Source organism: Furipterus horrens, unplaced genomic scaffold (assembly GCF_987537825.1).
Source record: "Furipterus horrens unplaced genomic scaffold, mFurHor1.1.pri manual_scaffold_10, whole genome shotgun sequence".
NCBI lineage: Eukaryota > Metazoa > Chordata > Mammalia > Chiroptera > Furipteridae > Furipterus > Furipterus horrens.
In genome coordinates this window covers 36749070-36773622 of record NW_028327180.1, presented here as the reverse complement: position 1 = coordinate 36773622, position 24553 = coordinate 36749070, and the positions used below count along the sequence as shown (strand labels likewise).

At 53.6% G+C, this 24553-nt stretch overlaps 2 protein-coding genes and 1 long non-coding RNA gene across 4 annotated transcripts; 1 reads left to right on the top strand and 2 right to left on the bottom strand.

Annotated features, from left to right (window-relative positions):
- Positions 1-1979: 1979 nt before the first annotated feature.
- Positions 1980-9227, bottom strand: TPGS1 (tubulin polyglutamylase complex subunit 1). Its single transcript, XM_090289083.1, has 2 exons — positions 8848-9227; positions 1980-2766 (listed from the first exon to the last, which is right to left on the bottom strand). The coding sequence occupies exons 1-2, from the start codon at positions 9186-9188 to the stop codon at positions 2229-2231; spliced, it is 879 nt and encodes a 292-aa protein (XP_090145209.1). The 5' UTR covers positions 9189-9227; the 3' UTR covers positions 1980-2228.
- Positions 9228-10406: 1179 nt separating this feature from the next.
- On the bottom strand, positions 10407-14677 carry MADCAM1 (mucosal vascular addressin cell adhesion molecule 1). Of its 2 annotated transcripts, none has more exons than XM_090289080.1 (5): positions 14536-14677; positions 14037-14306; positions 13285-13578; positions 11528-11902; positions 10407-10577 (listed from the first exon to the last, which is right to left on the bottom strand). In XM_090289080.1, the coding sequence occupies exons 1-5, from the start codon at positions 14594-14596 to the stop codon at positions 10468-10470; spliced, it is 1110 nt and encodes a 369-aa protein (XP_090145206.1). In that variant the 5' UTR covers positions 14597-14677; the 3' UTR covers positions 10407-10467. The 2 variants fall into 2 exon arrangements, with proteins under 2 accessions (XP_090145206.1, XP_090145205.1); XM_090289079.1 differs by having other exon boundaries at positions 13285-13608; positions 14536-14676.
- Positions 14678-18581: 3904 nt separating this feature from the next.
- On the top strand, positions 18582-24199 carry LOC149999523 (uncharacterized). Its single transcript, XR_016513420.1, has 3 exons — positions 18582-18663; positions 19583-20130; positions 23714-24199. It is a non-coding gene; the product is annotated as an uncharacterized LOC149999523 (long non-coding RNA).
- Positions 24200-24553: the final 354 nt, after the last annotated feature.

Below are 24553 nucleotides of genomic sequence, written 5' to 3'. Positions count from 1 at the left end.
TGGGAGGGAGGGGGCCAAACGCTCAGGCACCTTGGTGCTTCCGAACCCCTGGGAGGCTGTCGCAGCGCCCCCCTCGGACAAGCACCCCAGACGCCTGTGCACGGGGAGGCGGGCAGGACTGGGCTGCGCCGCTGCGGCCAGGACCGCAGGGCTTTTGGGGTCGTTTTTGTGACGTCCCCGGCGCGGGGCGGGGCCGAAAATCAGGAAGGGGTAGGGGAGGGGCGGGGTGTTCTGCTCATGACCCGCCCTGATCCTGTTACCTCATCCTTGAGAGGTGGAGGATTCCCTTCCGGGGTCTCTGAGGGCAACCAGAAAGGGCACTGAGCCAATGGTGAGGAGTGAGGGCAGGTGAGAGCCCTTGCTGGAGCCCGCATCCTCGGCCCAAGGCGGGTCGTGCCTCAGTTTCCCGTCGGTGGGGCTGAAGATAGAGCCCAGCTTCCGGCAGGTGCGAAGGCCCAGCGTAGGCAGTGCGTAGGCCAGGGAGGTGAGGAGGCCTGAGCAGGGCTTTAGTGACCACTCAGATCCACAAGCTGAAATCAGAAGAGATTCACTCTCCGTTCAGCACTCATTCAGCACCCATCCTGACTGAATCCCCAGACTGATGCCTGAACCTGGCTGGAGCCTAATATCAGGCTGACCTTTGACTCCACCCAGGTCCTGACTCAGGGCTTCATCCTGACCTGCCTGAGCTCTGACCTAGCTGAGTCCCCAAGTCCAGACACCCACACACCACTTGCGAGGACACTTGGTCAGGACAGTAAGGTGTGGTGCCCTGGTCTCAATCCTACCACCTCCACAGGGTGAGAGCTCCCTGTGAGAGGGACCTGTTGTTGTGGCCCAGGCTTCCGGCTGTGCCTGCGGCTTTGCTGACAGGTGTCCTGGGTAGCCAACACCTGCAACACCTCAGACTGGACTCCCTCCCCAAGATGCCCAAGCACCTGGCCCCTTGCCTTGCCTAGCTGACATGCAGGTAAACCTGTCTGGGAAAGAGAAAATAAAATGTCAACAGTGGGGAGGGATGGAGCAGTCAGAGCCCTGGCAGAGCAACAGCTCAAATGGCTGCCCAGGGCTAGGCCTTGGCTTTCTCAGCCATAAAGCTCTAGGCTTCATCTCTCAGGCCCTCTGCCCTGCACCCTAAGGACCTAGAGCAGACCCCCTCATCTGTCAAATGGGCTATTACCTTTGCTGAGTGTCCAGGGGTTATGATCCTCGTTATCTGCCCATAAAACCAATGTCTTAGCATTGGCATGTGCCAGCTCATCAATAAATAATCACTATTTCCCCAGAGAGGTTTCCCAAGGTCTCTCCTTATGTACACCCCACATCCCTAGGGAGTACTGGAAATGTAAAGGAAGGCACCACGTTTTTGCCCCTCTCTCTCCCGGGGCTGGTCCCACATGGGGCCTCATCCCTCAGGAAAGCCTGCTCCTCAAGCTCTGAGACCTGCGATGGTGGATGTCTAGGATTTCTGTCTGCCTGTTTTCTGGCCACAGCACCTGATTGTCCTGCAGGGTTTCCCCATTTGTCAAGTGAGGGTAGTGACTTACCTTATAGGGCCATGGTGAGAAGTCAGATAGGATGTTGCAGACCTTGAACGTGTTAGCTGTTTCCGCCATCACTGCCTCTAGTACCTGTCGTTGACCTCTTCATCTGACAGCTGGTGACTGAGGCCCAGGAACTACTTGGTGGGGCATGTATAGAGAGCAGGGCTGGGGACCATGTCTTCATCTTACAGAGCAGTTTGCTGTGCAGGCCCAGAGCCCTAGGGCAGGGCCTCTTGGGTCCAGGGCACCTCACCAGATGCCTCCATTGCCCTCTGCTCCCATAAAGCTGCAGCCAGGTGTACTCTGGCGTTTTCAGGTGGCAAACCTGGCCTATGGGCAATGGTGCACCTGTTGGGGTTGGCTGGCGTTCACTGGAGTGGAGAAGCATTTCTGCAGCACAGAGCTGGGGCGTGGGGAGCACACACACACATCAGATCTTCCTCAGACACAGGCTTTATTACTGCTGAGAGGGGCCTTTGCAGGTGTGTGGGGAGGGGTGACCACTTCCAGAGGGCCTTGGCCTCCCCCCTGAAGGGGGCTGGAGTATCATGCCACCCCCTGCATGCAGTAACACCAGTTCTGGTCCCAGACCCATGTTCTGCCCAGGAGCAGGTGAGCCAGGCCTTGAAGCATCCCCAGCTGTCTGGGTGGAGGAGACAGGTGAGAGGTGAGGGGGGGGGGGGCTCAGCCCACTGGCTTGACTTTGGCAATGAACAGGGCAGCAGCCTTCTCCAAGAACTCCTCCCGGGTCATAGGGGAACTGGGCCGCCGAGCCACCAGGGCACGGTCCATGGCCAGTGCCAGGTTGTCAGGCCCCAGGAGTGAACCGGCCTCCAGATAGTGGGTGGAAGTGGTGGCACCATTGCTGGCCTGCAGGGCCCCCTCCAGGGTGTCCAGCACAGCCTGGCCCATGCGGCGGTCAGCAACTGCCAGGGTTGGGTCCTCCAACAGCTGGTAGAGGGCACTGGCCCGTGCCACAAACTCCAGCAGCACAAAGCAGGTGAGCATGCCAGTGCGGAAAACATCCAGGGGCACGGCCTCATGGTCCCGGCACTGGATCTTGCGCAGCAGGGGTGCCACGACCTCCTCTGGGGCCTCCCCATCTTGGCAGATGCGCTTGAGCAGGTCACTGTAGGTACGCCCGTCCAGCCCCGGCTTCTTCTTGCGCCCACTGGCACTCAGGCACTCATAGGCCACACCAACGTTGTTGTTGAAGGCTGTCCTGCAGGTAGACAGGGGTGTTGGGCTATCTCAGCAGAGCCCTTGGCCCCCATGCCTACCCACCTAGCCCGTCTCCTGTCCCCTTAGCTCTTTTTTGAACATGCCAGGCTGGGTCCACTCTCAGGGTCCTTGCTCAGGCTGTGACCTCCCCCTGGAATGCCCTTCCCCCAGCTCTCCCCATGGTTACCTGAGTCACCTTTCTGGTGGGGCCCTCCATTCCCTAACCCTTTCCTTCTCTATTTTTCTTTGCAGCAGTTACCACTTTTAGACTCACTACATGGTGTGCTCATGAGTTTATGTCTTTACCATCCGAATGTCCAGGAGTCCACATCAGGGTTTATCTGTCAGTTACTGTACAGCCCCAGTGCCTGGTCCACAGCAGCTGCTCAATAAATGTCTACTGAATCAGCAGATAGGCATCTGCCCTGTGGGATCTTACAACTGCCCCCTACAATAATATTTGCACTTAAAAGGTAGTCATTCTTGGCCAAACACTGTGCCTATCCATTTAACATGGGTTGACTCATTCCATTCCCCCAAGAATCCCACTGGCCAAGAGTCAGCAAACTAAGCCACAGGTCAAATCCAGCCCACTGCTTGTTTCTGTAAATAAAGTTTTATTGGCACACAGCTATGTCAATCCACTGACACGTAGTTTGTGGCAGCTTTCTTGCTGTAATGGCTGAGTCCAATGGTCACAACAGATATTGACCTGCAAAGCTGACAGTCTTGCTACCTTTACAGAAGTCTGCCAACCCTGCTCTCAGCTGTGAGGTGGGTATGGTTCCTTGCCCAATGAGGAACTTGAGGCCCTACTATGTGCCCAGGCCATGCTGTGAGCTTCACAAGCAGAGTAGGAGAGCACTGGTTAAGTGTGTGGAATGTAGGGTGAGACTGGGTGGCTAGTTAACTTACCTGGTACCTCACTCTCCTCCTCAGGTTGACAGCCCAGTACCTGGCCTGCGGCCCTGCACTAGTGTGGTTGGTGGTTTGTTACTAGTTCCATGGTCACAATTGGGAAGTGAGGTCCAGGGCAGGCTGATGGTCGGATCAAGGATGCCAGGAAGGGGATGACCCTAGGCCTCATATTCATCCTTTCTGGGAGCTCTCAGCTCCATGGTGAGGGAAGGTTCACAATGCAGCTCCACTCTTATTTCATGTGTGACTTGGGCACATCACTTCACCTTTCTATTGGTCAGTGTGCAGTGGATGCCCAGTTAATACTGGCCAGTAGGCAGTGGGAGCCCAATAAATGCTGGGCAGCATGCAGCAGGTGCCCAGCAAATGCTGGCCAGCACACAGCAGGTGCCCAGTAAACTTGGACACTATGGTCATCTCTGCTGCCCAGCGCAAGGCTTATGGATAGGTGTGCTGATCCAATGAGCTATGTGAGTTAAAGCATTGTTAGAGGAAACTGAGGCCCAGAGGCAAAATGGCAGTAGCCTGGGAGGTCTCTCTCCCAGATGCGATCCAGTTTGCACCCATCTGGCTATAAATGTCTCTGTCTTCCTATTTATTGGGCCCTTTGCAGTGTGAGACCATCCAGGAAAGCACTGAGATTAGTGCCAGATGCAGCCTCGTGCTCAAAAATACTTGTTCTCATTATTGCAACTGTTACCACGTAATAATCCTTTGTAGGAGCTTTTATTAAGTCCTTTCACTACGGGAAGGAAGTTGGAAAGACCTGGTGTAACTGTGGTTGAGTGCCCATGTCAGCTACCCATTGCTGCGTAACAACTAACCCCAAACTCTGTGGCCCAAAATAGCAGTAACAGTTATGCTGAGGTTTCTGTGTGGCAGGAACTTGGGAGCAGCTTAGTTGGGGGGTTCTGGCCTGTTCTCTTGTGAGGTTGAGGTTAGGATGCCAGCTGTGGCCATGGTCTTCTGAAGGCTCGATAGTGGAGGTGTTTCACATGCTGGCTCAGTCAGGAGGCCTGGGCTCCTGGCCCTGGGAATCCCTATGGGATGGCTTAAAACACCCACACACAAGGTGGCTATTCCCCCAGAGCACATGCTCCGAGGAAGAAGTTGCTCTCTGTCACATCTGTGACACCTAGTGTTGACACAGGTTGGCCCTGTGGACGTGGGAGACAAGCATAAGCAAGTGGTGAGGGTCTCAGGGACATCTTGAAGGCTGGTCTCCACTACACTGTCCAACTCTCCACCCCGACTGAGCCATGACTTGCTTCAGCCACTGAAACGTGAATGGGAGTGATGTGCAGGCTGGCCACGCCTGATGGAAGTTTTCAGAGCCAAAGCACCATTCCCCATGGTCCACTCGCCACTGCCATGATGTATAAGCTCACAAGAGCCCCATGGTGTGAAACAACGCAACTTCGGTTGTGTTGAGGCCACTGAGGTTTCAGGGGTTTCTTCTTTTGGTGGAGCATAGCTCACCCTGACTTGTACATAAATAGCCCACGAACCACCCAACTGACCCCTGAAGCCTCTCTTCCAGGAACTTGGTTGGCCCACCAGGGGAGCAAATATCTGGGTGCTTGTTGGATTCCCAGGTGTTCAATGGGCACCTTCTACGTGCACACCTGTGTTCTTGACCCCAACTCAGACCTGTGCTCAAGTCCTAGCCACTATCTCTCATTTTCCTCATCTGGAGAACAAGGGTCATAATTCCTGTGCCTCAACTCAAGAGTCTCATGATGACAGAATGGTAGATTTTGTGCCAAGTTCTCAAGATTGTGCTGGCATGTGGGAGGGACCCCATGCATGCTTGTCATTTGCTATAATCTGGTCTACATTTCAGCTGGGCTATCCAGACATCGTTTATCTTAGACTCACAAAGGGATAACTACAGCCCAGCTAAGTGAGATCAGAGCTATGACAAGGATTGGGCAAAAAACCAAGTTAGACCCAACCTCTAGGCAAAGGTCTCATAACTGCCCCTCCTGAGTACAAACCCAGTGGTTCCCAGCCACAAGGGGCACCCATGCCATTTGCTGAATCATGCGGGGGGTGGGGTGGGGTGGGGGAGGCAAGAAGGCAGCCTGCTTTGGACTTGGTGGCCTGGGCTCTATCTTGGCTCTATGGTGGGACTCTGGACCTCAGTTCCCTATCTGTGAATTGGGACTGGGCACTTACTCTATTCCTGTCAGCAGTTTGTGAAATAAGTGAGCATCTGTTAAAACAAAAAAAGAATATGGCATGTCTCCAAAAAGAGACGAGAGACTTCTCACTTTAAACCAGGGGTTCTCATCAGGGTGATTCTGCCCCCAGGGCACACTGTATAATATCTAGGAACATTTGTAGTTGTCACACTGAGGATGCTCCAGGCATTGAGGGGATGAGGGCCAGCGATGGTGCTCAGGACCCCACAGTGACCACGACAGCCCCCAGAGGTGATATGAGAGGAGAAGCCTTGGCCTAGACCTGTTGGTGCCTTTTGTATGTTTTGCCAGGTCACAGGGACCTGTGGGGGATGGCATTCTTGCTGTTACTATTAGCAATGTGGTGGCTTAGAAGGAGGCCTTGGAGCCACACTGCCTGGGTCTGAATCTGACTCTGGCTCTGTCCCTTTGTAGTCATGCAGCCCTTACAAGTGCAAATGACACACAGGGTCTTGAGCCCAGAAGAGGGCAGGGTGATGGTGGGGGTGCAATGGGATGCAGCTGCAGCTATTACCACTCCTGCAGGCCAGCAATTCTGACTTCTTGAGACACTGGCACAAGTTTAGGTTGAGTTCTCCCCAAATCTTTCTTGTTAACATGGTCAACATTGCAGTGTCAGGCAAAGCTGCCAAACCTTGAAGCACCTGCCTCCCACACCTGGAACTGGCCTGGCCAGGTTTCTGCTCCTGAACCATCAGGCATGGTTAAGGTCCTCCTGCATTTACCACTCACTTGTCTCTGGGGAAATGTATCTGTAACCAACACCCGCTATGCACTCTGTGCCCTGGCTGCTCTCAACTGCCTATAACAGCACAGTGACTAATGTCCCTACAAAATGCATGTCCACCTGGAACCTGTGGGTGTGGCCTTGTCTGGAAATAGAATCTTTGATATGTAAATAGTTCAGGATCTGGAAATATGGTGAGGTGGCTCTAAATCCAATGCCAAATATTCTTAGAAGAGAAGAGAGGACAGAGACACAGAGGAGGTGGCCATGTGACGATAAGGCAGAGGCTAGAGTGATGCTTCCACAAGCCTGGAGACACCCAGGATCCAGGAGAGGCAGGAAGAACCCTCCCTTAGAACTTCCAGAGGGAGCTCAGCCCTGCCATACCTTGATTTCAGACTTCTGGCCTCCAGAACTGGGAGGATATTTTTTCTGTTGTTTTCAGCCACTAAATTTGTGGTAATTTGTTAGAGCAGCCACAAGAAACTAAGTTTCCTGTTGACCCTAAATTCAACGCTCCTCAGCCACCATCTACTGGGCCATTGAACACTGGGCTGCTGCCAGCCCACAGGATGTCTTTGTGTGAATTAGGAAAAAACTCTGCAAAAAGGCTTCATACAAATGTTCTTGTCTGTGATATCTATGGGACAAGTGGCTTGTGCATTGCTTGACTTGTACATGGTGGCCCTGCCAATGACCACTCTTTCTCCTTGGAAGAGGTCCTGGGGTGCCACTCTCTTCTAGTTCCCTCCTTCATGTCTAGTCTGCCTTCACATGTTTTTTGTGGGTTTTCCAAGGCTGCAGCTACTCAGAGCTGGGTCCTGGGCTCTTCTCAGGCCTTCACAACCCCTCCCATTGATCTCTTGTCCCAGTCACACATCTCAGTTGCAGACCTACCTGTCTACTTTCGTGTTGTAAGGTTCTCCCAGCCCCCTGACTTATAAGTCCCCAAGTGACTCTGGGTGGGAACTTCCCCCAAACCAATGACCTTCTATCTCAGTAGACAGCCCCATGGACTCATCTGGGACTGTCCTGCACACTCCCTTTCCACCCTGGCCCCAGCAGACCCATCAGCTTGGCATTCATAGCATGTCCCACCAACATGTTCCTCTTCCCAGGTCCCCATCTCAGGGGTGGTCCCAGCCCCTAGGCACTCCACTGCTCCCTTGTCTGGCTGTCATCTTGTTCCCTTTCTTTCTGTGGTGGTGATGTGACTGCTCTGTTTGGATGCCCAACCTCCACACCCCTCCCACAGCTGTACTCCTTCCCCAGCATCTCTGTACTTTTCTTCTCGTGGCCTGCACTTGTTACTCTCTTGGGAAGTCTACCCAGAAGCACCTGGGAATACTCTGGGATTCAGGGTGAAAGGCTCCCCTGTTGGCTTCCACCCCTTCCTGTGGTCTCGTGGGAGCACCCCCTTACAAAATCACCCCTACATGAATGTTTGTCTCAGGCTCTCCTCTGGGGATGCCCCTAGCCAAGATCCAGCCCACCTACATCCAGTCAGTGGCTTAGTCTGGTTGATGCTGCTTCTCTCCAATCCACCTGATGCAGACCATGACTTCAACACATATTCCTCAACCACTTTCCATGGGCTCACAACTGTGGGGAAGGAAGGACTCGTGGGGCGTGGGCAGACACCACTCCCTCCATCCCGTCATGCTTCAGCTGTGAGAAGGCTGTGCGCCCCACACTGCACCTGTACAGTCTCCAGGCTGGTGCACCTGAGGCACCACCATTCTCTGTGCAACCCGCGGGGCTCTTCTGGACAACCCTCCTGAACACTGGGAGCCTCTCTCTAGGATAGGTGCCTTGAGTGACTGGATTGCTGTCTCCACACCCCCATAAAATACTCATTTTCTGGCTGAATGGAAGGGGATGCTATAATTGTAACGAGCCAGCTAGGAGGAACCAGGCTCGCAGGACTTGCTCTGCGACATTGGGCTAAGTACTCTCTGGGCTCCATGATTTTCAAAAAGGCTTCACGAAAAACGAAGCCGGCAGGAGCATGGACGCCGGCGCATAGTACGGATGTAACCGCCAGGATACGCAGGGAACCTCTGGGCCATCGCGGTCCCGGTCCACCCCGCGCCACGGAGGCACTGGGGACTACAGTTCCCAGAATGCCACGCGCTCAAGCGCCGGGTCCGGGAGCGCGGGGACGCGCGGAGCACGCTGGGAATTGAAGTCCGGTTGGGGTCCCTACCCGCCCAGGCCCGGCCCAGTCCCGCACCTTTGGGAGTGGTGAGCCAGGCGAAGGTGCCACAGCGCACGGCCCAGGCGCTGCTGCTGCAGCAGGAGTTGGCCTGGGGGTTCCCCGGAGCCGCCGTTTGCAGGCGTACTCATGCCCATGTTCTCGAAGTAGTGCGCCAGGAAGGAGATCGGCTCCTCGGGCCGTGCCTCCAGTACCTTCAGCAGGGCCGCGCGCAGCATCTTTGTCACGCCGACCTGCCTCAGGAAATCCTCTTCGCTCTCGGCCGTTGCTGCTGCTGCCCGGGACGCCGACGGCCGACCGCTGTCCGTGAAACTGGCCGCCGGAACTACGGGCGGCCGACGCTTCTCCACTGCCGCCATCTTCGCTGAGGGCAGCGGGACTGGGAGCCCTGCTATATTCCATAGTGCGCTTGCGCCTCCTAGCGGTCATCTTGGTTAAGGGCCGAGGACGCCGGATTTCTCAGGGAGACTTGGGAAAATAATTAGTGCAGGCCACTCTTCCCTTTAGGTTCTATTTGGCATCTTCCCTCCAGTTTACTCTTTACGTATACTGGTTGGCTTTTTTGGCTTAAGCCTGGAACCTAAACTTTGCCAGGCTTCAAAATGGCTCCCAAGGAAGGGCTTGGCTTCTGGCATGAAGCTGGATTGCTTGCCATCTTGCTGTGGGCGAGTCCTTTCTTATCGTGGTTCCCTAGTAACGAGTCTGGTCGGATACCAGAGATGCCAAGCTGCGCTGGAGAGAGGGATGGATCCCCCGAATTCAAGGACTCAACGCCGCTCCATCCCATTTATCTGATTTTCGTCTTTGAGACTTTGGGCTCAGCCTGGCCTTCACCCTAACCCAGTCTTAGTCCGAGTTTATAGCTCACCTCGTGGGGACCCCTCGCGCGCCCCAACCACCCACCAGGCTCCGTTGAGGATCTGCTCTGGGCTTCCACCGTCCCTAGTCCCCTGTGCGTGTTCGAGGAATGAGTAGACCACCCACGGTCCCCAGTTCCCCGTCCTAAGCTGTTACCTTTCCTCACCACCCGAGGGATCTTTCTCACACTGCATCCCCTAGCACTCTCAGCTCTCCCCAGAGCCCACAGGCTGTAGCCCCTGGCATCTACTGATCTCATTTCTAGCCTGTTTCTGCTCTGTCCCCTCCTTAGCTCCCTTAATAAGCTACCTCTCTTCTATGTTTGCCCACAATGTCCCCCCAAATACATTCTCTATTTCTTTTGGTGACTCCTTAGTTATTCCTGAAACTCCAGGGTTCCTGCAACCAGGGAAAGGCAGAGCATTTGTATTCTCCCTTCCCCGGCAGAGTGTATACTCCCCCTGCTCTGCGCCAGTGGGGCTGGGGTGTCTGTCCATTATGTCTCTCCAGTAAGTTGCCCAGGGCAGAGCCCCGGGTCCCCGTACCACAACTTAAGCCAGGGAGGTCAGACCAGATGCTCTTTATTCTCCAGTTAGGAGCAGCTCCCCAGGGGTCCCACAAGGGGAAACTCAGCCAGGTGGAGAGCCAGGATGTGCTGGTGATCAGGGTGAAGGACCCTCTCTCAGCCCTCATTCTGTCCAGAACCCTGCAAACATCCTCCAGTCACAATTGAGTTGAAGGAAAGGCAGGCCACTTCAGAGGCACTGGTGGGCCTGGTGGTCAGCTGGCAGGCTGGCAGCGTTTCCACAGGTGATAGGTGAGGAACACCAGGAGGAGCAGCCCCAGCACCAAGCTGCCGATCCACAGGGCTTCGGACGTTTGTGGAGAGCCTAGAGAGAGAAGTGTCAGGAGCCTGAATATTTCTTTGGAGGTTGTGGGAAGAAGTTCAGCAGAGCTTTGAAATTTACCAAGTTCCCTAAAATTTAACAAAGGTCTTAATGGTTTAGAACAGCAATTTTCAAAATATTTTATCTCATGGCACACATAAACTAATTACTAAAATTCTGCAGCACACCAAAAAATATATTTTTTTGCCGATCCAAAAAATTGGTATGGTTTTGATTAATTCATATCAGATGGCTGTTGTTGTATTAACTGTTGTCATTTTTTAAAATTTGACAATCTAATACCTAGTCAGGTATTGCATGTTTTAAAAATTATTGTGGTATACTGGTTGAAAATTGCTGGCTTAGAATGTCTTTCAAAACATACAAAAAGCACTGGATTATCCAAAGGACTTTGGAGTGAATCTTTTGAAAGGTATGCAGGATCTTATAGTTAGATGTGGGCTGTTCAGGGAAATGGCCACTTGCATGTCTGTGCTTGAAATGTAGCTTGTCTGGGTGAAGTGCTTGCTGTCAGTGTACAATACACATCACCAGAACATAAAATATATCATTTATACGTTTTTACAGATTGCATGTTGAAATGATGATATTCAAGATATATCGGGTTAAATAAAATATATTATCTTTTATTTTTTTCTGAATGTAGCTACTAGAAAATTTGAAATGAATTAAGTGACTGTATTCTGTTTTTATTCCACAGGCTGTTGTAGTCAGTAAAGTTCAGAGTTTACAAAAGCTTCTGTGAAATATACATAGTCCCTGAAATTTAGTCATCACTATGCCAGGCAACTGTAATCTTTTCATGTCAAGGAAGCCCACTGGACAGTTGGGGAAACTGAGGCTGGGCATGGGCACCTCCTTCACTAAGGTCTTTATGCAATGTTGCCTCCCTCCTAGCCTCCCCAAGTGCCCTCCCAGCCCCTCAAACTCACAGATTTCTGGAAGTAGGTACAGACTGGCTGTCTGGCCGCCTGGGTCCAGGCGACACTGGAACCAGCCCTCAGGGTTGCATTCAGCCCACAGCACGCTCAGCCAAGCCTGGGCTCCGGCTTCCCACATCTTATAAGTTGCCAGATCACCAGGTGCCTGGGTCCAGTGAACAGCTGTGCTGGGGCCACAGGCTGCTTCACACAGCAGCTCCAGACCCCCTGGTGCTGGCAACTGGTGGATCTCAGGGCGGCAAGGCCTGGTGGAGCTGTTCCCAGGCTTGGGGCCAGGACTCCAGGGGCTGCGGGTGGAGTCCTGCTCCAGGGTGGTCTCCAAGGGGGTTGTGATGGGGGGCTCCCTGGAGGTCAGGCTGTGCAGAACTGGAAAAGAAGGCAGCCATTTTTCTCCCTGCTGCTCCAGTCCCCTTTCTTGCCTGTCTACCTGGACCACAGAGTTGGACCAGAATTGCTCCAAGCCCCAACCTTGGGTGAACTGCAACATATCCCAGTGGGTAGGAGTTGGGTTGGTCTGTTGTACCACCCTTCACCCCCAAGGAAACTTCTGAATCTCCTTGTCTCATTTTCCTCAACCGTAAAGGAGGTGAGAGCCCCCACCTAGGCCCACACATGCACACAGAGCATAGGGTCAGTGAGCACTGGATTTTCTTGTTATGGGACAGGAAGGTGGAGAGAGGGGAGGATGCATCTGACACAGATTGAGCACCTGCTGTGTGCCAGGACCCACATTAAATGTTATCATTCAGCAAGTATTTACTGTACACCCGCTATGTGCTGGATACCATGATATTAGTCATTCACTTATTCAGAGTGTATCTATTCAACATCTACTACACTCCAGGCACTGTTTTAGCCACTGGGAACACAACCGTGAACAAGACAAACATTCCTATCTTGTGGCCAAGAGCAGGGGAGGTAATTAATGGAAAAATAAAGAGAACATATAGGATGCCAGATATTGATAAAAGGTGTCAAGAAACAGTCAACAGGAGAGAAAGAGCCCATGTGTGCATGTGTAAACATGCACATGTGTTAGGAGTCGGGGTGAGGGGCCAGGGGAAGCCTCATTGGGAAGGTGACCTGAGGGAGGGGAGTGAGGGAGTCATGGAACTATCTGGGGGAAGAGCATTTCCAGTGGAGGGCATAGCACATACAAAGGCCCCGAGGCTGGACTGTGCCTATTGGAAGAACAGCAAGGAGGCCTGTATGCCTGGAGCAGTGAGTGAGGAGAGGGGAAGGAGGAAGTGAGGGCAGGGACATGATGCAATAGGTTGTGCAGGACCTTGGGGCCCCAGAGACGACCTGGGTTTTTATTTGGATGGAGGTTGGAGCCTTGGAGGGCTGTGAGCAGAAGTGGGGCAGGCCCTGATTCAGGTGCTCACAGGTGCTCTCTGGTGGCTGATGTGAAGACGACAGACTGAGGGGGGGGCGGGTGGGAGCTAGGGACCAAGGCAGAGGGCAGAGCTGCTCAGAGCACAGGGTGCGTGGCACAAGTAAGGTGCTCAATCAATCTGTTGAATAAATGATTGAGAAGTGTCACTCTGGCTGCCACCAGAGGGCGGACTAAAGATAGGATGCAATTTTCCCATCTGCCAGTAGATGGACCCAGTAGGTGAGGGGCAGAACCAGGATTCCAGAGGAGCTGAACACTGCTCATCAAGGCTCATAGGAGCTGGGTAGAATGACTTTGCCCACTTCCTGGGGCGACACTAAGGTGCAGGGCAGTTAGGACCCTGTAGACTGACCTTGAATAGGCTGGCGGTGGCTCCGATTCAAGCCGGGCAGACTCATGGTCGCCTGGCAGTGGAGGGTGGGTGGGGCAGTTGTTCCCAGGGGGGGCAGTAGCCAGCGCTCTGTCACTCGGAACAGCAGGTCCTCGCCCTCCTGGGGCTCCTCCTCCTCATCCCGGCCCAGGACCTGCACCCCTTCCAGTTTCTGGTCACCCAGAAGCAGGGACAAGGAGAGGGCATCAGGATTGGCAGGTGCGACATTGTGGGCAGTGCAGGCCAACTCCTGGTATTTCCCGGTCACCAGGGCCACTGGAGAGACAGTCAGCTGGTTCGGGAAGGCTGTGTGAGGAGAGTTGGAGGAGGGTGGGCTGAGCTGAGAGGATCAAGGAGGGGGCATGGGGTGGGTCCAAGCAGGGAATGGGGACTGCTGGTGCATAGGGACAGGGGAGACCCAGCGGTGGCACCTGCATGGCTAGAATATAAGGTGCTAGAGAGGTGTCCAGAGCAGAAAGGGCAGGGGGGTCAGATATGGGAGGTTTGGGGTGGATTGGGGGTGGGGGAGTGAAGGCTGGGAGGCCTGGATGGGAGGAAATATCGAGAATGTATGGCAAACCAACTCAGGAGCTGCGAAGCGGGTTTTTAGCTGGGCTAGGGTGGGCAACCCGGGAAGACTCCCGGGAAGAGGTGGCATAGGGACAGCGCTAAAGCAGGACTGCTAGGTGGGCCCTGCTTGTGTAAAGGCGAGAAGAGGAGGGGTGAGGGCTCACCAAACACCAGGAGTTGTACGGTCTGCTGGAAGGTGTGGTTGCCGCAGGAACCCACACACACGCGGGTCCCCGCAGCCGACAGCGAGGCGTTGCGCACGGAGAGGACGCTGCTGCCGGCGCTCGATTGAACTGCACCCAGGCTGGTGTCTAGGCCCCGCCACTGCACCGAGGCGGCCCTTGCCGCGCAGGCCAGGCGGCAGGTGAGCTGACTTGATTCGCCCAGGGCTACAGCCACCACTGTCTGGTTGGGCTCTACCTCCAAGGGCCCACCTGCGGGCAGACGTTGCTCTTAGCCCCGCCCTGCACCTATCCCAACTCGCGCCCCCAGCCTCAGACCCCTGTCTTGAGCTCCCTCTCTGTCACGGCCTCCAAACCTCTCAGCCTTGTCTCCTCCAAGACTGTCCTCTGTAGGATCCCCCATCACCCTCCCTGAACGTCCCTCGTCGAACCCCCTACACATCCGCTCCCTTCTCTTTCCTAGGCCCCCTCCCCTACTCACCGCGGCCTTGCTGGAGTAGCCCCATGAAAAAAGGAAGCAGGAAGGTTAGGGCCTGTTCCATGTTGGGTCGCCTGCTCTGTCCACGGCCCTCGAGGGAAATGGCTTAAATAGTGGTGCCTCTGGCTCCTTCCCGCTGCCCCGCGACCCTGCTTCTCCGCCCCCTCCTCCAGCTGCTCCTCGGGGATTTCCCGAGGGGGTTTCCCGCCCTGACCCCCCCCCCCCCCGACCCTGGAGGCGACAGAGAGGCAGGGACTGGGGGCCAGAGATGGGAGGGCGGGGCCGAGGTCACAACAGATGGGGCGGGAAGGAACGGCGATTCCAGAGCTCACTTTCAGAGACGGGAAAATCGGAATATGTGGCCAGAGGGGTGACTGTCGAGGTCAAGTGAATGGAACACCAAACAAAGCCCAGGGTCCGCGCCGGCCACGCGCGCTGGGTAGGCCGAACCCCAGCCTTCACAGCCTTGAGCAGCGCGCTCAGGATTGGAGGAGAGCATCTGCCTTCCAGGTCTCTTGTGTGCAGTGCTGGGGGATCTCCCAGAGGCTGAGGGTCTCTGTCGATGGAACCTCCTGAGGGAGAGGGTCCTTCAGGGGTGGTGGGGTCTCCTGGAGTGATGGAGCTGAGATCCACGCCTGGGACACATCAGGACCTACCGCTGAGTATATCTTCCCTCTGTCAAGGGGCAGGCTGGTGGAAGCCCAGGAGCCCCTGGCGTGGGGGTGCCTCCATATTCTGTTCCACAGAAACCTGGGTCTGAGGTCCACAGGGGAGCATGGCCAGGGTCCCCACCACAGCAGTCATCAGCCAGACCTGATAACCTCATCTTCCCAACACCCAGATCCTCCATCCTATGCTCGGTGCCCCTTAGCCTGGTCCTCCTTCCCCTGTCTGCCCTTCCCAGCCAGTCACCGCTTGGCACGCAGAGCAGTTTTAGAAACACTCTTCTGAACACATAGACACCCCAAGTCTGCTGGTGACATAAAGGAATAAACCCAATTCCTTGCAGGTCTGAGCCCTGCGGCATCAGGCAGCCTCAGGACCTTTGCACGGCTGTGTCCTCACTCTGTTCAGTCTATGCCCAAACCTTGCCTCCTCAGTGTCCTCCCCAACCACCTTCTCACAGCCCCTTCCTGTATTTCACTTAATCCTCAGGGCCTTTAAGGAGGTCATGAAGCTGAAGCTGTAACTTCCCCTGTTCTGGGGGGAATCTTGTTTGCGTGATCCTCACTGATCCCAAACCCTATCACAGAAGGCGCACAGGAAGAAAAGAACTGAAGTATCCTGGTTTGTCCCCAGCCAACCTCAGGGTGCAACCTGTGCCTCTTTCCCTGGGGCAGCCAGAAGATGGGATTTCTAAGCACCACTGCTCTGCCTGTCTGTGTCTCCCTCAGACTTTTGTCAGAGGCAGAAACTGGGGCCCAAGAAGGGCTGGGAGAGAAGGGGTAAACTGAGGCTCAGAGGGGCTGGAAGCATAAAAAGGAAACTGAGGTCTCAAGAGGTGAAAGTACATGTGTGTGAACTCAAAGTTTATCTTCCTTGGTCCCAACCCCCCTCTGCCCTAGTGCCGGGAAAGGCCACACAGGAAGGTGGACTACAAGTTTCAGTCTCCCCCAGCCCGGAGGTGTGGGCCCTTCTCGGGAAGCTGGGCTCTTAACCCGGGCTGGGAGCAGCTGGCCTGGTGAATGGGCCTCTTCCCAGCCCCTGACCCCACTTCCTGCTGCCCTGGCAACTGAGGTCCCTTGCAGGGCGTAACCCAATTCTCTGGCCCTGCCTCCCCCACTGCTGCGCATTCCAAGCTCCCAGATCTGAGTTCTACCTGTATGAGTGTGACAGGTAAATCTTCACATTCAGACTCACATCGCTGGGGTGGCTGGGGCAGCAGTGGACTGAAAAGATAAAGAAGGTTCTGGGCAGAGGTGAAACCTGGGAAGGGGGAGAAGAGGGTTGAGAGAGAGATGGGAGGAGTTGGGACGCTGAGAAGGGAGAGAAGAAAGGGATTGGGCAGGAGACTAGAGAGTCTAGGTGAACCCCAGGGAGGAGTGAGGGAGAGAACCCTAGGAGCCTGAGGCCAGCAGTAGCTGGAGACTGAACCAATTTCATACCTGCACCTGGGATACGTGGTCTTGTATCTGAAAGACTGACTCCATGGAAGCCGCCTGGTTTGGGGCTAAGGTCCTTGCTGTACTGCTCCCCCCGATCCCTGGCCTGGGCTTCCTGCAGAGCCTGCCCTCAGATCCCCCTTCCCGGCATTGTCCCCACCAGAGAGGAAGTCCTCAGTGGCCTTGGCAGGAAGCCTTCTTCCCACAGAGGGTCCCAGCCCTCATTCCAAGACCCAATATCCTGGCCTCCCCATCCACTGCCCCACAACACTGGGGCTCTGCAGGGGACTCAGGCCAAGAAGGGTGTCCAGGAGAGGGAGCCCTGGAGGTGTCTGTTCTCTTCAGGGAACCCTTCCTGCTGGACTGGGCTAGCTCCCCTCATTGGCACCACTGGTCAGTTGGGGGCCTCAAGGCTCTTTTTGGGGGGTAGGCTGCAGCTGTGAGAGCAGGGCTGGGTCATTTGGGACCTCTGTTGCGTCTTTCACCCAGGTCTGGTGCTGGAGGACCCCAGACCTGAAATGTCAGCCCAAGTCCTGCCCCCTGGCGCCACTCCCTATTTTGGTGCGGTTTGGGACAATGTAAGCCTGGGCAGGTCTGTTTAATAAATAACCACACAGAAAGCTCTAGAGTGGAAGGGCTGTTCCAGTCCATAAGGCCTTCAATCTCCTGCTGGGCCTTGAACTAAGCACAGGGGCCATGGCAGGAGGGGTGACACCCAGGGTACCAAGTTGGGGAGTCAGGACTCCGAATAAATAGCACGGAATGTCTGTGAAGACGATGTTGCTTAATGAATCTGTTTGTGATGCTGTACCAAAGTTTGGCAAAACAAAGTCTGTATGGTACCCAGCCCCACAGGCCATCTGGGGGCCTGAGATATAAGTCATCAGGAGTGTCAAGGGGTCCTGGCTGGTGTGGTTCAGTGGATTGTGCATTGGCCTGCCAACTGAAAGGTCGTCAGTTGGATTCCCAGTCAGGTCAAATGCCTGGGTTTCTGGCCAGATTCCCACTTGGGGGCGTGTGAGAGGCAACCCAGTCAATCTGTCTCCTGCACACCAATGTTTCTCTCTCTCTCTTTCTCCTTCCCTTCCTCTCTCTCTCTCTCAAAAAAAAAAAAAAAGTGTCAAGGGGAGCGAAGGCTGGCTGGAAGGGCCTGGAAGCTGGGCCTAACCTACCCAGGGACTGCAGTTCCTCCCCAACTCAGGGAGGGGGACTCAGGCAAGCAACACCAAGGGAGATGGACAGATGAGTGTGGGGGGCAGCTTTGAGAGCAGATTTGGGGGTGCTGGCTCCACCACTCTGAAGCAGGGAGATCTGAGCAGGAAGTGGTGGGTTGGGCTCTTATAAGCTCTACCCTTGGTCTCAGGCTGTGTGGCTACCTCAGGCTATACTGTCCTTCAGCAGCAGCTCCTTGCTGATGGGGCCCTGGCTGCGGAACTGGGGGATGGCTCAGGGACCCCCCACTAAGCTTCCTGTGTGTGTCAGGCCACAGGGACAGGTGATTGTGTTGGAAGATGAAAGGTGTTAGGTTTGTGCAGGGAAGAAGGGAGGGGGTCAGGTGGACCACTTCAAAGCCTTTATTGAAGGATGTTCAAGCAGGCGCTGAGTCCCAGAGGACTGCAGCACCAAGGGAAGAGATAGAGGGATTTTTAAGTGCTTGCAGCAAACCCTCAGGCGGATGGGTCACCCTGCTGATTGGCTCTAGAGTCCAGGGATATGTGTGTTTTTAAAAGAACAATGTCTCCTGATTAGGGATGGCTGTTAGGACACTTATGGTCCTTGTTTCTGGGAAATGATTAAGGGAGAGGAGAAGGGGCAATGGCGATGTAATTCATTCTCAGCAGGATGCTGGTGGCTGTACCTTAGTCACCTCTGTTAATAGGGAACTTTGTGATTGGGTGCATGGCCAGTGACGCAGACCCTCTTTGTTCCGGCACAGGTGGTGGCTCAGGTCCTGCATGACTGCAGGCCACAGTTCTGGAGAACACTGTGACCACTGGCCATAGTCTGTTTTGCCAGGCCTGACTCGGAGGTAGGCAACATGGGGTCTCTGGCCCTAACAAAAGGAGCTCAGGGCTCTGGGAGCAGGTACAGAAGAGGAAGGATGGCCCAAAGGCAGTCTATTTTGGAGAGAGCGGGTGGTGGTGATTAATTCAATTTGAGGGATTTGGCATGAGTACCACCAGAGCTAGCTTTGGGCCCGCTGTGTACAATTTCCTGCCCCAAACCAGCTGGCTGTAGCCTGAATGATTGACCCCAGCAGAGACAAGCCAGGGAGGTCACACAACAAACTTAGGCCAGGGCAGAGCCACCAGCCACTCTCAGGTAGTGATCATCTGAAATGTAATTTTTAATTTAAATTTCAACTTAAAAGTAGACACAACTCAGTTGTTGGAAAACTTCGGGCAGGGAAACATAGTCCTCAATGGAAACTAAAAGTGTCCTCCCTGGAGACAGAGGTGAAGCTACCTTATATGAACAAGAGTTCTAGCCCCATAACTGACTGGTCAGTTCTCATGTAAATGAGGATTCAAAATCTTCAGTTTGATTGATCTAAAAAGCACTGTCTGGAGTAGTTGGAATGGAATTCTCTGATTGGTCAATAAAGATGCAGATAAAGTTACCAATTGGATGTGTAACATCTCAGTTCTACTGATCAAATTTCAATTCTAGGAGTTCTCATATAAGAGATTATTCAATGGACAAGGAGCACAGTGCAGGGGGCTGATGGCCCGTCTCTGGCTTTTCTTTGATATGCAGCTTAGGTGAGAGGCCTCTGTAAACGATGGCTGCTAGACTCTGGTTGTGAAATTCGGTCTAATAAACCACAAGGAGTCCTTGGTAGTATACTCTTCTCAGGGTCAACTTGGGTTAAATAAAGTACATTTTATTTTATACTTTATAAAACTCACTTTATTTATGCCACCCATTTCTTTGTGTTCTTCAACCAGGCTGCTGGAGAATTGAAGTCACCTGTGCAGTTCAAATTCCATTTCTGGTGAGCAGGGTCTCTGACCCCAGCCTAGGCCTGTTGCCTGTCTGGAGCACAGATTAGAAACATTCCTTGATCACATGGTGAGGTGCCCTCTCCACCTCACCTCAGGCTGAGACCTGGGGACACCCGCTGTTTTAGGAGGTTAGGACAGTGATTCTCACCTGTGAATAATTCTGCCCACACCCCACCCTGGAGGATACTGGGCAATGCCTGGAGACATCAGTGGTTGTCATGATTGGGAGTGCTTCTGGCATTAAGTGAATGAATGGGGGCCAAAGGTGCCGCTTGACACCACACAGAGCCCTGAGAACAGTCAGGTTCCAATGCCAGCAGTGCTGGGAATGTCAGAGATTAGGAAACCCTGAGTGGAAGACGCTGCTGGTGGAGGACTTGGGAGAATTAGGCATGAAGCTGGGGTGTCACGGTCAACGCCCAGACCAGAACTTCTCGGGGAAGTTTTCTGTCCAAGGAGCTTCTTTCAGGCTTAGTGTCTGCACCTGCAACGTGAGTGGGGCCATGGGGCTTGGGCGGGATGGGCGCCTGGCAGCCAGGTCTGTTGGGGGTGGATCTGCACGGAGGGTGGAGAACTGGGGTTGCAGGACCTTGCTTGGCTGTCTGGGGCAGGGGTCTGGGTGGACAAGGCTGGGTTTGGCAGTCCTGGGTACGGAATGGGACCAGATTTCAGCTTCCAAGGCCGACGCTTAAGAGTTCCAACTGGTCTGAATGGGCCGGCCCAGACCGGCAGGGGCAGGGGCAGGGGTCGGGCCGCGACTCAGGTATTCACGGCACCGTTAGTGTTGGGGACGATCTTCTTGGTCATCGGAACGTTGATATTCAACCGCTCCTTCTTCTCGCTGGTCACGTTGCCCGGGCCGCTGCCCCCCGGCTCTGTTCGTTCCTGTAGGGGAGCCCGTATCCTGCAGCCCCAAGCCACACAGATCGCATGGCAATGATCTCGTTCAGAGCATGGTCTGCAACCACTAGCGGGATTCGGCCGCAGTCTCCTGGCACGCCCACAGTCTCCGCCCACAAGTCCCGGCAGCCCCTGCGCCCTCCTCGCCTCTGCCGGACTACAACGCCCAGCATGCTGAGAGGGTGGTGGTGATGGGGTCTGCGTCCTGGAGCTTCGTTTCCCCGCAGGCCACGCGCACCTTAGGGCCTCTCTAGCACTCTCCACTTCCACCTCTAGGCTACTTACGTGCCGCACACCTGCGCGACCTTACTTGAGCTGCTCCTCAAGCCCGCTTCCAGAGCTGCACATACCCAGTGCCTCCCTTCCATTCATGTATTAGTGCGAATGTTTGGACATCGTGCTTTTATATTTTTTTAATTTTTACTTTGTAAAAATCCTGACTCAAGGATATGTTCATTGATATTTAGAGAGACAGAGGAAAGGAGGGAGAGAGAGAGAGAGAGAGAGAGACATCAATGTGAGAAACATAAATTGGTTGCTTCCTTTATGGGCCCCGACTGGGGTTCGAACCGGCCACCTAGGTATGTGCCCTGACGGAGGATCAAAGCCACAACCTTTTGGTGTACCCGAGGACGCTCCAACCAACAGAACCACCCCATCAGGGCATTTGGCACTTCTTGAAACCAACTTCCCATCCCCCAGTTTCTAGGCTGCATTGCATTGTCTAGGACCAGGGACAGAGGCAAGTCATTTTTGCCTTGGGGCAGGTCACAGGGAAGGCAAGATGGACCTGCATCTCTTAACTCAGACCGGAAGAAGGCACTCAATAAATAAGTGCTGAGGTTTCTTCCTGGGACTGGAGTCTAAGGCCATAGTGTTTCTGCTCTGTCACCCTCAGGGCAGGGATCACAACACCGGGAGCTGCTCAGGCATCTCGAATTGCTATGGGGCTGGGATCATGATGATAAGTTCGTGTTGCTTGGATGGAGTCATGTTGCTAAGGCATCTAGGGTCTTAATGCCTGGCCAAGGTCAGGGTACTAGAGAACACCACTGTTTTATTTAAGGGTGAGAGGATGTTTCTGGGGACTGGAATAATGGTATTAGAAACTTGGGCATGCTGAGGGGTGGTTTTGTCACTAGGGTCCTACTTTCAGAGTATGAGCAATTGTTAGGGAGGAGGGTCATTCATTCAACAAAAATTTATTGAGTGCCTGCTAGATACCAATTATTGTTCTAGGTGCCAGGGTGACAGCAGAGAGCAAGGCGGGCAGACCCCTGCCCCAGGAGCTTAGATTCTAATGGGGTCCTGGGTAACCAGAGACCACAAACACTAAGTATAATAAACAGGTAGCTCTGTGCCTATAAATGTCCAACAACTGGCTCTTCAGGGCAAAAAGCCCTGCTTTATAGTGCATGCTGATTCTTGTGGTGTTGACACTCCCATCACAGCTGATTTCAAGCAACCAATAGGACTTCTACCAGCTCACAAAACTGCACATTTTACAGCTCTGAGAACTCCAGTCCATCACTGTGCAAAACTGGACACAGACAAAGCAAGATGGAAGGGGGACTGGCAGTCTGGAGCTGGGGTAAGTTGTAGCATCAAGTTGGGTGGTCAGAGGAAGATCTGTTCAGACCGAGAGGTTTAAGCAAAAACTTGAAGGAAGTGGTGAGAAGTAGCAAGCATCTGTGTAGGAAAGGATGTACCAGGTAGAAGGTACAGTGAGTGCAAAGGTCCTGAGGCTGGAGCTGCCTGGTGTGTTTTTAAAAACCAAGGAGGCCTCCTCTTTCCAGGGGATACTGAGCCATGGGCATCTCTTGGGACAACTACCACAAGCGCCACAAGACCAGGATGAGAGAAAGCCTTACCACAAAAAGTGTAAAGATGAGCTGGGGCATCCTGCTGTTACCACACAGACTGCGTGCAGGGAGGCAAAAGAAGTCCCTTGCCTTGAGGCTGGACATGGGCAATTCTGAGAGTTGTACACACAAAACAAGGATTATTGATAACGTCTGCAAATGCATCCAACAACACACTGGTCCTCTCCTAGATCCTAGTAAAGAACTGCATTGTGCTTGTTGCCAGCACACCGAACCGACAGTGGTATGAGTCCCACTATGCAGTGACCCTGAGCCACAAGAAGGAGGCCAAGCTGACTCCAGAGGAGGAAGAGTTTAAACAAAAACGATCAAAGAAAATTCAGAAGAAATATGATGGGAGGAAAAAGAATGCCAAAATCAGCTGTCTTCTCGAGGAGCAGTTCCAGCAGGGCAAGTCTCTTGCATGCATTGCTCCAAGACCAGGCCAAGGTAACCACACAGGTGGCCATGTGCTAGAGGGCAAGGAGCTGGAGTTCTAACTGAGGAAAGTCAAGGAGGCCTGGAAAGGCAAAAAGAAAAAAAAAAATCCCCTTCCTCCTATCTTAGCTCATATAATAAAGGTGTTTATTGTTCTAGAAAAAAAGAAAAAAGAAAAGGAAAAAAAAAAAAAAAGAAAAAAAAGAAGGCAAGGGGGCCAAAGGAGATGCACCAGAGGGATGGATTAATGTCAGAGAAGAGAAAGGACCTGGTTGGGTAGGACTTTGTGGGCTCCAGGAGATCCTGCTGGGACCCCTCTCCAGTGCCCCAGTCTTCTGAATGTGAGCCCTTTATTTCCTCTGAACCTCAGTGTCCTCATCTGTAAAATGCAGCAGGGTACCCAGCAGAACTGCTCCGGTACCTGCTTGGTCCCATATAAAGAGCCAGCTTTTTCTGGGATAGAGGGAGGTGGGTAGGCTGGCAGGTTCTTTGCATTCTAGTCCTCTGGGAAGAACAAGGCTTCCTTGTTAGAGTCCCCAAGGAAAAAGGGGCAGGCTGCCACAAAGGCACGTGAGTCTGAGTCAGGGGACTGGCCACTGGACAAAGGACAATTTCGAGGCACCGGGGAGGTGGGAAGTGACATATCAACTGTGAGCTGACACTAAATGGGGTGGCAGCCCCTGTGAACACCTGGCCTGCCACATCCTATATACCTGGGACAGAATACAACAGATCATCCAATAAACCCAACCTCCTGGGGTATGTCCTCACTTTCAGCCCTGAATGATTTTTAGAAAAGGGTGATGAAAATTTGAACCCACAGTAGCAACAACGTTGATGAGAGCTCCACTTCACCCCTTCCTTTCTTCAACAGGTACTTCCTGTGAACCTGCCATGGGCAAGTAATGTTCTGGACCCTCAGGATACAAAGGGTACAGCTTCTGCCTCTTCCTGTGCATGTGTGTGCCTGTGTGTTATATGGAGGAGCATGGAAGAAACAAATAATGAACAACCAAAGAAATTAACAACTATTTTGACTCTTCCCTTCCTCTTATCCCAGACCACACCCTGCATCTGCCCCAAACCCTCCATGGCTCCCACCTCACTTGGGATAAAAGGCCACATGGCCAAGAAGCTGAGAGTGCCTTCCAACTCACAGCCAGCAAGAAGGGGGCCCTCAGTTCTATAACAAAAGGGAAATAAACCCTGTGACATCTGGGGGAGCTGAGAGTGGACCCTTCCCCAGTCCAGCCTCCTGATAAGGTCCAGTGCAGGCCAACACCATCAAGACAGCCTGAGCAGAGAACCCAGCTCTGTGGCCTGAAAACTGTGAGATAATAAATGCATGTATTGTTTTAAACCACTGCTTTTGGGTCACTTTGTTATGAAGCATAGACAACCAGCCTCCTACATGGATGGCTGCCTACCAGTGTCCACATGCACCTCCCACCGGAGCCTCAAACTCACAATTTCAAAACTGAACTCTTGATCTTCTGAAACTTGCGCCTTCAGCATCTTCCCCCTCCTCCTTACAGCAGCTTATCCTCCAGGTTCTCCTGCCCAAATCCTGGAGGTGGCCTCAACACATCTAGTTCCTTCAATCTCCACACCAAATCTATCACAAACCTACGGGGTCCAGTTTAAAAATACACTCAGAACCAACCTGTTTATCACCCCATCCTCCAGCTCCACCTGATGGAGCCCACCATGCCTC

Coding starts and splice junctions, on each gene's coding strand:
- TPGS1 (XM_090289083.1), bottom strand. CDS start 9,188: ATGGCGGCAGTGGAGAAGCGTCGGCCGCCCGTAGTTCCGGCGGCCAGT. Junction 2,767..8,847: donor CTGGCTCACCACTCCCAAAG/GTGCGGGACTGG, acceptor GTCTACCTGCAG/GACAGCCTTCAACAACAACG.
- MADCAM1 (XM_090289079.1), bottom strand. CDS start 14,596: ATGGAACAGGCCCTAACCTTCCTGCTTCCTTTTTTCATGGGGCTACTC. Junction 13,609..14,036: donor CGTACAACTCCTGGTGTTTG/GTGAGCCCTCAC, acceptor CTCCTCACACAG/CCTTCCCGAACCAGCTGACT. Junction 11,903..13,284: donor CCACCGCCAGCCTATTCAAG/GTCAGTCTACAG, acceptor CTTCTTTTCCAG/TTCTGCACAGCCTGACCTCC.